This window comes from Orcinus orca, chromosome 21 (genome assembly GCF_937001465.1).
Source record: "Orcinus orca chromosome 21, mOrcOrc1.1, whole genome shotgun sequence".
NCBI lineage: Eukaryota > Metazoa > Chordata > Mammalia > Artiodactyla > Delphinidae > Orcinus > Orcinus orca.
In genome coordinates, this window is record NC_064579.1 from 25,614,414 (window position 1) to 25,630,000 (window position 15,587).

The following is a 15,587-nucleotide window of genomic DNA, read 5'->3' on the forward strand; positions in this document are numbered from 1 at the left end:
CAGTTTTTTTTTATCATAAAAATTTAGGCTTGATTTTGGGTTGGAGGGAACTAAAAGCTCTCATTGACTTTTAAGGCAAAAACCGTCCAGAATTCTGTCAGCTTTCACGTTGCTGTTCTCTGTATCACGGCTTTTCGTAAATGTGCTATTTATTAACCATGACGATGACGCTGTGTCTTGGGAAAACATCGGCCCTCGTTCTAAATAAAGTGAAAGCCCACCAATGACATGTTCATTCGCTTCCTTCCCTTCCAGAGACTCGCACGCACCTATTAAAGATAAAATAAATTCACACTGAAAAATAGAAATCTAAAATTAAATATTTAATTAGAACTCTGATTTGCTTTAAAGATAGGTGGCATTGCACAGGCTATATTACACTCTCTGTATAATTTTTTTTTGACAAAAAGGATACTGTTCATTTTAACAGGTCACTTTAATATTAATACATGTGTAATAGGATCAGAACTGAACGTCAGCTAGAGATGGTACATTGTACATTATTGGGAAAATTACAGTTTTGTATTGTAAAAACATTTATTTTTTAACAAGTTACCTACATTAATCAAAAAATTACAGCATATTTAATAATTTTACAAATTCTTCATAAAAAATATATCTCTGTACAAAAAGGTCGTTTGCACCTACTTCATGTCAGCAGCATGTGGCGGGGTGGCGAGACGGATGGATGGGGGGATGACGATGGTTTTCCTGATCATAATGCCAGCGTTCTTTCCCCTTTTTTATAGTAGCTTTTTTTGTGGTTGTTTACAAAATATTTTACAGGAGAAAAAAATTATTGCAGCTAGCCTGAAGAAAGGCAAGATGTGTGGGACAAGCAGCAGTTTGAACAGCTCTGAAGCCACAGAACCTGTCAGAGGGGCTCCTGCCCTCCACGCACTCTGGCTGCTTCCGGAAAGAATCTTCCAGCCCGAACCCAGAGAGCGCACTTGCCGACGGCTTGAACAGGACCCTCCAACACCTCGCAGGAATCTGATTAACACTGCACACACCCTGGGAAGAAACTAGGCAGAATTCTCGCAAGGAAATTTCGTGGAGTATTTTTTTTTTTCAATAACATGCTCCCAACTGGCAACTGAGGACACTCTGACTTTGCACACAAAGGAGAATCACGTCTAATCTGATCTGTGGTTTCTGGTATGTATGTATGTCCTGTTGTTTCAGGGTTTCGTAACGTCGTTGACCAGCAAGCAGGTCGGGGATGTGGAGAGACATTAATTCAGACTCTGAAGTCAGCATTTTGCACCTAGTTTGAATGAGTCAAACCGCATATGTACACGATATTATATTTATCTATATGTATGTATATATATACACCTTGTATGTACGGTAACCCTGTTCTCCCCTGCACACAAAGAGGCGCAAACCTCCTCCCGTTTCCTCTTTCTTTCGGCTCCCTGGGTGTGCTAGGAGCCTGGCTCTGGCTGGCCTCATCTGGTCTAAGGAGAAACAGCCATAAGGACTCCAGGCTGCAAGACAGATCTCGGTCCTGTGGCCAGGCTGGCCGGAGGGAAAGGAGCAGAGAACTCAGCATAATACCCTGGAGTTCAACGCTGTGGGGTGTGAAAGGCCGGGGGAACCAGAGGAGGTTGGCCGTGCCTCCTGACGGCTGTGCCCCTTCAAACAGGCAACAGAACAGTGAGCGCCCAGTGGGTGAGAGCGACTAAAATGTTCAGATCGAAACTTCTGAAGGAATGAGCTATTATCTTGACTTTTTTGTTTTTCACTTTTGAATTCTCATTGTCGCATCTTCTACTTCGTGTTTGGATTTTATCCACGTGGGGGGAATCACACCTATTTTATTTATACTGCAATTCATAATTTACCTATGATGAATTTTAAACTTGAAGTCACTGAAATTTTCTTTCCATCTGGAATTATAAATCATGAAACAAAAGACTAAGTAATACATAAATTATGTCATCGGGAAAGAAGAGTGGGTGTGACTTTTCCTTGCCTCTAAGGGAACACTTGATATTTTGATCCTGAACCTTTTCCGCTATATTCCGGGGCTACTGTGGTTCACTATCCTTCAGCGCGGTAACAGACAGTGATGGCAGCGAAAGGAAAAAATCACAATGCGCAAGGGAAGACCGTGCTGTGAGCCAAAACCCACAGGTTCTGAGTGTGAGCGACTAAAATAAATTACTATTCACATCTGTACACGGCAAAGAGAACATGCTGCAAACCTGCTCGGAAGTAGCGTGAGAGCGACGATCACGGGAGGTGACAGGACTAAAGAAAACACGTGGGAAATAAAAAGGCCTCTTTTTTTCCTCATTGGACATTTTCAGTGAATTCAGCACATCTATGAAGCTAAAAGAAAGCAATAATAAAATAAATCTCTTCAATACTCTTTTTCCTTTTAAAACCTGTGCCGCATCTGGGGCTGTGTTTTCTTTTTCTAACGCGCCAACTAAACCCTGCGGGTGGAATGCTTAGCTTGACAGCTTATATACAATGGAGAGTGTGTGGAAACCCCGTGTGAATAGTTTATTTATCAGAATCTTAGTCATTCAGAACACACTAGTGCAAAAAATTGTGCATCAAAACTTCTGCAAGAGAACAGCTGAGTGGGAAATTTGCAGATGGCCCTGGGGATGGACCCCGAGGTGAGCTGCGGGTCCCTCGAAGCTCGTCCGGTCTCGGCAGGGACGGCGTGAAGCGTCTGTAGGTGTGTGCGGCTACCAGAAAGGGGTCTTCTTCAAGAGGGCTTTTTTTTTTCTCCAGAATATTCGTATTCATGGGGATTGAGAAAAACAAACCAAACCCATACCGCGGTGCTACCGTCTGTCACCGCGCCCGGAGGCCGCCGGGGAGGGGAGGCCGGGGGCCGCTCCCCGGACGGGATCCGTCGGCGGCGGCGGAGCGGGGTGAGGGAGGCCCTGTGGCCCCTGTGGTCCCTGCCGTCCGCGTCGGAGGAGTGGCTATGGGCGGCCGGCCCGAGCGCTACACCACGGTGCACACCGTGTTCAGGGTCGTGTCGAAGCGCACGGCCTTGGCCTCGGTGGGCTTCAAGTTCGTGTCGTACATGGGGTTCTCGAAGGAGGCCTGCCCGTTGCTGCTCTCGTGGCCGGCGTAGCCGTTGTACTGGACCTTCGGCCTCGCTCTGCGGGCGAGAGGCAAGGGGGGGACGAGCTGTCAGGGCCGCAGGGCCTCAGGAGGAGCCGCGACGCCCGCGAGCGGGGTGTCGCCACGTTACCTGTGCTTGTGGAGGTGAAACGCGAGCCCGGAGAGAACGAGCGCGGAGAGCGGGGCCAGGATGGCCGCCGCGACGGAGCCGCTGCTGGCGCCGCGCTGGGGGCGCGCGGGGTCTGGAGCCGAGCTTCGGGCGCCTGGAAGAGAGAGCAGCTTTTACCCTGCAGTCGGGCCCCGAGCCTGCCCGGGGCGCTCTGCGGCGGGCGTGGGAGCGCGTGCACACGGCGAGGGGGTGCAGGGGACCCGCCGGGGCTCCCTTCCGGAAGCCCACCTTCCCGATGGCGAGGACGCGAAGCCCGCTTCCCGCTCGCTGACGCGCAGCGACGCCGGGAGAGGCTCGCGTCCGCACTGCGCGGGGCAAAGGCGCCGTCGCCCGACCTCCCCCGGGGCTGCGGACACCGCGTGCGCGCGGCCGTGTCTCTCTATGGGATGGGCAGTGCCTGCTGTTGCCTCCTGCTCTAAGACGCAGCCTCAGCAAGATGTGCCACTGAAGTTACATAAAGAGCCCAGGTCTCTATAAAGAGGGCGTCACACTCATCATAGGTGAGCATCAAGGTGCCATCTCCCTTTATTTGGGTAGATTCCAAAATTCACTACAGAGTTTAGAAATGATCAAAGAATGCAACTCGGCGTTATGAAGCAGGCTTCTATGAGTACACAAAAATATGATTTCTGTCAATTAGAAGGGAAGGCAGGTGTAAACATCTCAAACATCACGAAGGTGATATAATCATTAATGCTCCGTATCTGTGCCGTGGCAGATATATGCACGTGGCAGATAAGATGCAAACATTAAAAATTCTAATCAGAAACCATTTATTGATTATTGCCAAATAATGCAGTTGATTCTTGAAGAATTTACTTATAAACTGCAATTTGAAATGTATTTGGCTTACTTGCATGGAACCACTCAATGCACGCTTGTGATCAATTATGATTGGGGTCATCTGAATACAGCAGAATTGTTAGAAAGAAGCTGACCTTGTTTTAGAAGTATATTTCCAGAACTTATGGGATGTTTCTTGTTTCTTTCTTTCTTTTTTTTTTTACAAACCACAGATACAAACAAATATTTAAAATAATTAAACAGCCTTTTAAAGAAAACAATCTTGAATTTTCAAATAAAAACCTAAAAATAATATATTTGTCATCTCCTTCAACAGGTGCAGGATTATGCTACTCCCTGCCACCTTCAGGTCTAATATAAATGTATTTTGTCCTGGATGTTGGCACTTTGTAAATTAACCATATCTTTTGGCGATCCTTCTGTATCGGCACATATGAATCAGATTTAATTTTTCATTTCCAGATGCATTCACCAGCTGCCATGCAAGGGGGAAACGCCACGTACTTGTTCTAAATCTCAGCAACCGGGTGATGGGCATGTGAGCAGAGTTAAGGCAATGGGAAGCTCCCCGCCGCCCCCAGGCGTCGAGTTTGGCACGAGTGATGCAGAGGCTCCTAAGACAGTTTAGAATTGGGTCCTGAGGCTGGGGTGGGGTGGGGCTAGAGCCCTGGGGACCCCATCAAGTGCTCCCTGGTGGTGCTTCCAGCCACCACCGGCCAGTCCTGGGGCAGCGCGCAGCAGAAACACACAGCCACCAGGGGTGGCGCTGTCCAGCAGGGAGAAACGCGGTGCTGCTCAAAGGGCACCAACTCCATGGTTTTGTCGTGAGAGTTAAACGTCAGATCTCCACTACTTAGAACAATGCGTGGCACGTAGCAAAAGTTTCCCAGGACCCACATTTAGTAGAATGTAAGTTGCACTACGCCAGGGCAGTTGTTTGGCCAGCTTTCCTCTTGAGTGCCCGGTGCCTACAGTAGAACCTAGAACACAATTTTTGCTCAATATATATTTGAGGAATGAAAAAATGGTACTGTCTTTGGAGTAGTTCAACGTCGGATGGTTTCCATAAATTACCATGGCTCATTCTCCAAGTGTTTATAATTCTGTGCATCTCTTTGCCTCATTCTAATAAATTTGTAGCCTGCTTAAATTAACCAAGGCTATTTTCTGTTATCTGCAAATAAGACTATACATTTTTGGCCATAATAGATATCAGACTTCCAGTTAATAAAATCCTGGATAATGGACCTGCCACAGGAGACCTCACATCATAACACAGGGCAACATAAAAGGTCTTTGTGAATTAAACTCCTGACTTTACTCTGATATTATTATGCTGTCTGGAGCTCCTAGTTAATTTCAATTATTTACCTGTGTTTTAATAATTTAAAGGGTAATGCATGCACATGATATTAATTAAAATGGCATAAGCGGATATCAAAACAAATACTATAAAGACGATGGAAATAAAGGGTCACTCCTTGCCCTTTTACACTAGTTTTCCTCTTTATGATTGATGAGGTTTTTGTTTTTGCTTTTGTTTGTGTTTTAGTGTCCTTTTCACAATGTACTGTTAATATATATGATTGTTTCTCTTTTCTTACTTTCCTAAAATATGACGATACTATTTACATTTTTTGTATTTGGCTTTTTAAACTTAACCACATATTCGTGAGTTTCTTCCATCTGTGCATGTGAATTTAATTGTTTTCACGTGTGCAGCATTCTGTTAATTGGCTATGCCAGCACTTATTTAGCCAGTCTACTGCTGAAGAACGTTTAGGCCATTTCTAGGTCTTTTTCTATGATGCCGCCATGAAATTCTTTTTCTACGGCGATACGTCAGCAGGAGTCTGAATATACAGGATAAATTCCAAGCAGTAGTATCACAGCCTAGCAGAATGTGTAACTTGTAGTGTTGCTAAGTCTTCCCTACTTGCTCTCCAAAGTGGGGTCCCAGTTTCACTCCAACCCCTGTCTTAGGAGGCACCTGGATGGCTGTACCCCATCTACCTGCCACCCTCCTTCCCCTTCCCTCTCCACCTCCCTCCTTTCCTTCCATTGCCCCTCCTTCCCTATTATTATCACTACTCGCTAATAAACCAAACACAGCGTGTAGTTATTTTCTCAGTTCCATTTCTTAAGAATGCAGGTGAGCATCTTTTCACATTATAGGCTGGGCCATTCAGTTGTTTTAAAGAGCATTATTGAAAGAAATTCACATACTACAGAATGCACCCTCTTAATGCATACATACAATGCAAGGGGTCTTTTACTATTAAAACCTGGGGGTTTTGTGCTGCAAGGATCACCACAATCTACGTGAGAACGCTGCTGCCTCCCCTAAAAGAGAGCGGTACCCTTACAGTCATCCCTCACCCTCCGTACCCCAGCCTCAGCTTTAGGCAACCACTCACCCACTCTCTGTCTATATACATTCACCTGTTCTGCATACAGCATATAAATGCAATCATACAATATGTGTTTTCTGGTGAATGGCTTCTCTTACTTAGCGTAATGTTTTCAAGATAATATTCCATTGGGTGGAGGCACCACATTTTGTTGCTCCATTCATTAGTTGATGGACATTTGGGTTGTTTCTACATTTGAACAATTAGGAAAAACACTGGTATAAACATTCGTGTACTAATTTGTGTGTGAACATGTTTTTAGTTCTGTTGCCTATACATGTTGGAGTGGAACTGCTGAATCTTGTGGTTACGCCATGTTTTACCTACTTGAACTACCGGGCTGTTTTCCACAGCAGCTGCGCCATTTTTATCAGTACTTTCCCATCAGCAAAGTACGAGCGCTCCAGTTTCTGCACAGCCCTGCCTCCACTGGTTTCTTGTCTTTATGATCTGAGCCGTCCTGGTGGGTGTGAAGTGGTTTTGATTTGTGTCTCCCTAATGATTAATGATGTTCAGGATCTTTTCATTTGCTTATTGGTGATTTTTATGTCTTTGTTGAAATGCCTATTTAAATTCGTTGCCAATGTTTTAGTTAGGTTATTTGCCTATGTACTGTTTAGCCGTAAGGGTTTATACATTCTGGACACAAGTGCCTTGTTAGATACATGGCTTGCACCTTCTCCCCTCCTGATTGTATATATTTGGGGGAGGGGATTCAATTTTAATGGGAAAACCAATTTATTTTTCAGTTTCTTACACAAGTTTTTGCATCAGAGTTAGTTGTCTTTCAAACTAACTTCGTTTAGTGTCCGTTTAATGATAATCACATTTTTTTCCAGTTTATCTACTGACTGGAGACAATTAAGAGGTTGTTTATTTTTAACCATAAAAATAGAGTGTAGCTGTAATTCTTAAATGAATGGTCGTTGTTGAAGTATTACTTAAACATAGACATTTCTAATTAGTTGAATGGGAGACTCGCTTGTGATTCAAATTATTTTGTGAGGCAAATTGTTTTTCCTGACAATAAGCTCATCATCACATGAGAAGAAAGATTACTTGTTAAAGCAAGCTGTTATTTTGTTAGATTAAAAAGAAATGGGGCAATGCAAAGAAAATTTGCAATAGCAAAGTGACGGTTTGGGTCAGGCTCATTGGATGAGTAAATGCAGACATCCACAGAGTATCCTGCACAGCTTGCTGGGGTGCCTTTAGACAAAATTACTAGAGCGTGTGCATCGGGGAGAAAGGAGGGCAAATAACTACAGGGTTTGGCTCAGAGCAAAAGAAAACTTTACCCATCATTAGTGTTGGTCTATTTCATTATCTCAAAATAATATAACCCCATTTAAAAAATCATCTCAGCCATCGCAGACATTATAAGTTAAAGATCTTCTATTTAAAAGTTCTTAGCTTGGAAAGGTGGATTTAGAGTATTTTATGATTCAATGTCCCTTTTGGTCAAGTTTTTTGTTTTTTAAGCATGATATTATACAGGTTGGCATATATTTCCTTTGGAATCCCCTGGTATATTGATAAAAGGTTTTTTTTTAATATTTATGTATTTATTTATTTACTTGGTTGCACCAGGCCTTAGTTGTGGCAGTCAGGCTCCTTAGTTGCGGCTCCAGGTCTCCTTAGTTGTGGCATGCGAACTCTTACTTGCAGCATGCACGTGGGATCTAGTTCCCTGACCAGGGATCGAACCTGGGCCCCCTGCACTGGAAGCGTGGAGTCTTATCCACTGTGCCACCAGGGAAGTCCCTGATAAAAGTTTTATGAAATGAATTCATCAGTGACAATCATCACCAAATATTACACTTGTGTTCCTCTGACAGGTTGCTCTGGCATCAAATCCTACATAGCAATATTCCTCTCTATAAAATTAATGTTAGTAGAATTCCGTAAGTAAAGTATAAAGTAGTTGATAACTATTCAGGAGAAATGCAGTGCTCATCTCATTACAAAAAAAATGAATCTTCTCATTTGTGTTAATAGCAACACAAGTAAAGACATGTGTGAAAAGAGCTTTAGCACAAAGCAAACCCTCATTGACTCTTAATCTTCACAGCAACCAGGAACTGACTTCTCTACTGAGATTTCAGATGAAGAAACAGGCTCAAGAATATTATAATTCATCCTAGATTACAAAACTAGCACATAGACGAGGTAAGCTTCACATCTAGTGATCGTTTTTCATACATTTTTCTTGTCGGATTACTGAGACGTAATCAAGTATTTGAGAAAGAGATAAAGAAGGAAGACAGGCATATTTGCCCCGTCTGTCTGTCTAGAGCAAACTTTTTTCTCATAACTAAGTCGGGAACACCTTTCCACATCAATATGTTATCTTTGTTTCTTTAATGAAATATACTGAATTAAATTGTTTTCTCTTTAATGTAAATTGATGTAAGCAATTTATTTATGATAGATGTGTGAGATACGCAGATTATTTCTAATTTCAACTATTTAAAGTAGTCCTGCTGTAGATATACCTGAATATGCAAAAAATAATGGTCACTCTTGTCTGATTAAAAATTTTAGGGATAGAACTGTCGATGAAAGAATACCGTCAAATTACACACATCTACTCATACACCCACCAAAAATGAACACCCAGGTGCTTGTTTCTACTGTCCACCCCAAACCATTTTTAAGAAACTCTGACATTCTCATAGCTAAAAATGATCTTTGTTGTCATAATACAGATTTTTGAAGTTAAAGATCTTTTCATATTTGTTGGACATTTTAGTTCGTCTTATAATTTTCTTAAGGTAATATAGTTTATTCTTTAATTGTGTTTCATCTTTGCTTTTTTCCCTTATTTCAAATTATCTCTTTGTATATTAATTCCATGTCTGGCATATTTATTGCAGCTGATATTGTCTATTTTGCTATTCAAAAGAAGGTTTTTTTTCATCCAGCTGTAAAATGTGAGTCTCTCCCATCATTTTTGTTTCTGTTTCTTTCAGAGTCATGACCTTTCCGTCACACTCAACTTAATCATCTGAAGGCCAACCTGATTTATGCTTTGAAAAACAACGTAAGTGCAGAGTGTACCTTGCCTTTCCAGCTTGAACTTCCCAAAATCTTTTCCATGTATGTCACCTTGGAAAGTAAATCCTCCTCTTTCAAGTCCGGATGATACCTGATAACGCATGAAAAGGAAAAACAGTGCATAACAAGGATTAATGATAATCTCTTCTTTTATCATAATATAAATATTATTTCTATTTAGAAAGTAAAGGTTAACTATTTAAAAACATTTGTCATTCCTTCAAGGTACCCACTTATAGTTAGAAATTGAAAAATACAGACATGAACTTCAACTAACAAATAAATTCTCTCTCTTGTTTTGATCTCAAAAACAGTAGTTTTTTACAACATATATATAGGTTAAGTACCCTCGGTAAACGGGGACACACATATGAATTACATCAGAACCTACATTATGTAAAACTCGCTGTGTCACAGCTACTGTCTCGTGTACCTCACGTGAGGCCGTTTACCCTCTAGTTAGATGATGAATTAAAGCAGAAGCAAAGGGTTAACTTGCAAGGAAGAAAGTGAAGGGGGCGTCTTAAATCTCTGTTTATCTGGGGATGCTACCTTTTAGAATTTTCGGGGTGGTTACCAGTGGCCTTGGAAAGAGTTTGGTCCCCACCCTTACGGTGGGATGTGGCCTGGATCTAAGCTCTCTGGCAGGAACAGCCCATTTGCTCCTGGCCAGTTTGTTTCTCATTTCAGAGACAGGTTTCTTCCATCATACAATGAAGAGGTGAAGTGGCCACGCAGCTGGGATGAGGGCCGGCTGAGTTTTCTCTGGGCAGACAGGACCTGACCAGGTCCTCTCGGAAAGGAATCCCCCTTGGCTCCCCCAGCTCTGCGCAGACGCGGTGATTAGAAAACCCTCCTAGGAAGTACTCACGTAACCATCCAGTCCCCAGTTGTCGTTTTCAAAGTTGCTGACAAAAATATCCACTGGGCCTTTAATTTGAAAAGCTTTCAGAAGTAAGTGGGCCTCTTCCTTCTTGTAAACGCCTAGGAAAGGATCCGGGGGTTATTCTTACAACATGGGGATGCTTATGAGTCAGTAATGCAGGCATTCGATCCGTTTGATTTGGAATATGGTACAGAGATGATAACGTTTTAAATCACAGAGATTAATATTTTTATTTTTAAATTTTAGCTTCAGTACTTTTTTCCTAAAAATCACTTCTTATGAAAGTCCTTGTCTTATCTTTAAGTATTATCTATTTCACTCAATTCAACATCTCTACCCCAAAGAACAAAAGTAATATGCATTCAGTTAATTAATTTTTTAAATCCAGCATTTTTTTTTTTTTTTTTTTGCGGTACGTAGGCCTCTCACTGTTGTGGCCTCTCCCGTTGCGGAGCACAGGCTCTGGACGTGCAGGCTCAGCAGCCATGGCTCACGGGCCCAGCCGCTCCACGGCATGTGGGATCTTCCCGGACCGGGGCACGAACCTGTGTCCCCTGCATCGGCAGGCGGACTCTCAACCACTGCGCCACCAGGGAAGCCCTAAATCCAGCATTTTATTCATATTTTACTCACTTCTGAGGACAGGCATATGTAGAAAAAAAAGAGACCATAACCTAGGAGATTAAACTACTGTGTATGAACTAAACAAGCTACAAAAATGTATTGCACAGCACAGGGAATATAGCCAATATTTTATAATAACTTTAAATGGAAATTCATCTATAAAAATCTTGAATCATGGGCTTCACGGTGGCACAGTGGTTAAGAATCCGCCTGCCAATGCAGGGGACATGGGTTCGAGCCCTGGTCCGGGAAGATCCCACATGCCACAGATCAACTAAGCCCGTGCGCCACAACTACTGAGTCTGCGCTCTAGAGCCTGCGAGCCACAACTACTGAGCCCGTGAGCCACTACTGCTGAAGCCCGCACGCCTAGAGCCCGTGCTCTGCAACAAGAGAAGCCACCACAATGAGAAGCCTGTGCACCACAACGAAGAGTAGCCCCCGCTCGCCGCAACTAGAGAAAGCCCGCGCTCAGCAACAAAGACCCAATGCAGCTAAAAATAAATAAATAAATTTATTAAAAAAATATTGAATCACTAAAAAGTGACAATTGTGATAAAGACAACTATGTTGAAAACACACACGGGGAGTTAGTACAAAATTATAAAATTTCAACATGGGGAAAAAAATAAATACTTGTAAATCAATATAAAAAAAGAGAGACCAAAACAATAACCCCAAATATAGCTACTTATACAGATGAATTGCACTTACTAAAATGAAATGAGCAGCAGGGTGGCCAAAGGGTGATGGACATACTTGTGGAGCCCGTGAGACCTTGGGCGTGAAGTGATTGACAGTCACACCTCTTAGCTACTCATGAGCTCCTCGGAATGACTGCTGAGTGGTATTGCCCAGGGGTGTCACGGTGTGGCAAGGGGGAGAATGTGTTTGCAGCTATGGCTAGTTCCCTACTCAGAGGAGGCTAAATAAGTAAAGAAACAAACAGATATTAAATAATAATAATGAACCCAAATGTCTTCTGTGTAGAGAGGCAGGTTCAAGGGAAAAATCATGGTGTTCGCTTCAGGGACTCCAGCAGTTCATTCCCAGCAACTCCCATTAGAAAAGTGAAACTCTAACATCACAGAAGAGTCTCCACTGGCCCATCGCACGGGATGGAAGGGGACCCACGGACAAGAAGGACCACCTATCATGTCCACCATCAGCAGCTCTGTGTTTCTGGCATCCAGTTTAACCTCTAAAACTCTGAACCCCACTTTATACTCTATCAGCAGAAATAAACTATATATTAGGCAACTTTTACGGTGATGAAATGAGAGCACTCAGCAGACCACCAGGGCCCCAGCTGGCCCTCCGTGGACGTTAGTTTCCCTCCTTCCTCCACAACCCCTCCTCATGAGAACACACGTGGCAGGTGGACTTATATCCACTTGGGACTCAGCCAGAACAACCCTTGATCCACTCGCTTCCCCAAATCCAAACCAGAGATTTCCCAACACTTATCCATGGACATCAGTTGCATCAAAACCACACTAGAGCCTTTTCTTTGGGGAAAAAAAAAAATCCAAACTCCACGAAGAGAAATAGTATCTAAAGGAGGTGGGTGAGAGCCTAAGAAATCTGAATGTTTTACAAAGTCTCGGTTTGTTCTGACACAGGACTAGACTTGGGCACCTGGTCTAAATCACTTATACATTCACAGGGTCAAGACGCAAAGCACTTTTGGGGCCCCTGGACCACAAATTCATAAATATGTACCTGTTTAAAAATCTTTGAGTGTGAATTATTTTTCTTTTCCTAAATCCAGGGTATGTGTACCATTTTTAGATGTTTTCCCATCCAAGGAAGCAGGAAAGTGAGGCGTCAGGGCCGGGGAGAAGTCCTGACCTGCCCTCACACTTCCTAGAGATGAATCCGTGTCTGTCTGGCAACTAGGGAGTGTGCGGGTACCATCAGGGGCCCCTTGGTGTTCAGAACCAGTGCTGGGGCTTGTGGACAACTCAGAGTCTGATCCCCTCAGGAGTCAGTCTATAGAAAAAGACACATGGTCGTCAGAAGTGAGATAACTGAAAAAACAAAACGCACTAGATTCAGTCATGAAGGTAATTCTGTGTCTTATTGGTTGAGAGCCTGGGCTCGAGATTCTAATCGCTGAGATTCTGATGGCAGAGCTCAAATCCTACTTCTGTCATATCCACTTAGCAAGGCCACTGAATTTCCCTGAGTGTCTCTCTTTTTTAATCAGCAAAAAAAAAAAAAAAAAGTGTTTAATAAGAATACACCACAAGGGCTTCCCTGGTGGCGCAGTGGTTGAGAATCTGCTTGCCAATGCAGGGGACACGGGTTTGAGCCCTGGTCTGGGAAGATCCCACATGCCGCGGAACAACTAGGCCTGTGAGCCACAACTACTGAGCCTGCGCGTCTGGAGCCTGTGCTCCGCAACAAGAGAGGCCGCGACAGTGAGAGGCCCGCGTACCGCGATGAAGAGTGGCCCCCACTTGCCGCAACTAGAGAAAGCCCTCGCACAGAAATGGAGACCCAACACAGCCATAAATAAATTAATTAATTAAAGACTCCTTTCCCTTGTACAATTCTCACCCTTAAAAAAAAAAAAAAAAGAATACACCACAAGATGGATGTAAGAACGAAAAGCACAGTGTGTATATAAAGCACTTAAAATAGTGAGTGTCTGGCATATAAATCAGCTATTGCTCTGTTAACTGAGATACATCAATAAAAACTCACCAGGAGCAAATGAGTTAGAAGAGAGCGAGAAAGAGAAGAGCAAAAGAATGAATTCTGGAGACATGAATATCTGGACATAAATCTTACATCTTTGACTTAAGACGATCTGTGTGTCACCTTGAGCTCATTAATTCACTTTTCTGTACTGGTTTTGTAATCTTTAAAATGAGACAATAGTACCACCCTGTCCTGGTTACTGAGATGATCCAGTGAGATGCAGCAGATGCAAAGCCAAGGTAACGTTAACCAGCACTTAACGCGCGTTGGCGCCCTCTCTGCGAGAAGCAGGAGGGTCTGCCCGTGCTCACATCCGGGCTAGTGAAACCCCTCGGCACCTACCTGCCAACTTCAGCTCCCCCTGGGCGGCTTCAACGAAGGTTGCGTTCACCTTGCTGCTTGTTGCGTTGAACCAGTCAACAGTTAGTGTTGCAGGCTGTCTTTTCCCTAAATATTCGTAATATCCCTTCCACACTGAATGGATGAAAAATACATCTGAAGGAACTGTGGGGGAGAAAAGGTGACTGTTAGCACCCACAGAAAAATTCCACTTGGATATCCTAATACACAGAAGGTATAACGTTGTTCATTAAGACAGCACAGCAGTGACAGTGATGGAGACAAAGATGGTCTATCTGCGTGTCCCTGCACAGCAGGGGTGAAAATCACATGACCCGAGCAGGGAGCAGGGACAGTACTGTGAGATGCAAATACACATCTGTCACCTGGTCGGAAAAATCTTGTAGATGCCAGCGCACACCTATTCTACCAGGTCTGGCAAGGCCAGAGTGCAGGGTGAATTGGGACTCCCGGTATTAGGTTAGATTGTATCAGGCTTAATAAATACATTAAACTGACCTGGAAAATCACTACTGATACTTCATTTAGTATCTAAGTCTACTTACTTTGGAAAGACTTAGGAGGCTCAGAAGAAGTGACAGCATCTGTCAGGAGCCTTCTGCCCTCAAAAAGCCTGCATTTCAAAGCACCACCATGACTGCACAGACCCAGCGTATGAAGACAAAGATGTTTTATTTCTTGAGGTCTTTATTTTGTAAGTAGAGCCAATCTCTCATCTCTCTCTTCTACTCTTTAATCTCATTATAAAAAATAGTCCAGTGTTGGTAAGAAAGCTAGATTAAATGATGTCAGATGGCATCTTTTAAGTTCAGAAACAAAAGGCAAAAAGTCTTCTTAAAATATTACAAGTCGTCTGGGACAGGAATTCTTGCAAAGATTATTGAGCTATTCTCTCTTTTCACTGGTTAGAAAAAAATTATTTTTCACATTTCTGCTAATAAATATGCATAAAATCCTGATACTTTTACAATATTGATATAAAATTTTACAGGGTAATTGAGATAAATCTACATCAATGATGCCACTAAATTTCTATTTGCTTTTTGTCTCATGATGTGTGTAAACTGTTTAACTGGACAAGATCCACCATGAGTGGAATTGGTCAGAACATATTGTTGGACTTCCTAGGTAGAAAGAAAGATTTGTGTCTCCCTAAACATATTTTTTAGCAAATGCACTTATGGCAACACGTGAGGAGGACAAAGCATAGTGTCCCTTTTCTTTCCAGTCCCATTGGCCATTGCCCGTCTTCCCAGACAGGCTGACCCTGTAAGACATCACCTAGTGACAGAAGAGTCGGAGAACAGATGTCATCACTTCCTATGGCTTTGATGGACCCAACTTCCTAATGATAATAATTTTAAAAATTGAGTAAGTTTGAAGCGGAGCTATGACACAGGCATCTGACAGAGTTGCTGACTGATCAGTGACACTGAACAGGTCTGCCCGTCGTCAGCAGCGTCACTGAGCCACACCC

The 15,587-nt window shown here is 43.1% G+C and overlaps 1 protein-coding gene across 2 annotated transcripts in view; it reads right to left on the reverse strand.

Annotated features, from left to right (window-relative positions):
• Positions 1-308: 308 nt before the first annotated feature.
• Positions 309-15,587, reverse strand: part of CSMD1 (CUB and Sushi multiple domains 1) — a 1,746,885-nt gene continuing 1,731,606 nt past the window's right edge. For both annotated transcript variants that reach the window (XM_049704254.1, XM_049704253.1), the window contains 5 exons: positions 14,093-14,254; positions 10,406-10,518; positions 9,538-9,625; positions 3,224-3,356; positions 309-3,130 (listed from right to left, as the gene is read on the reverse strand). In XM_049704254.1, the coding sequence (XP_049560211.1) occupies positions 2,971-3,130; positions 3,224-3,356; positions 9,538-9,625; positions 10,406-10,518; positions 14,093-14,254 (656 nt within the window). In that variant the 3' untranslated portion in view covers positions 309-2,970. The remainder of the gene's footprint in view (positions 3,131-3,223; positions 3,357-9,537; positions 9,626-10,405; positions 10,519-14,092; positions 14,255-15,587) is intronic.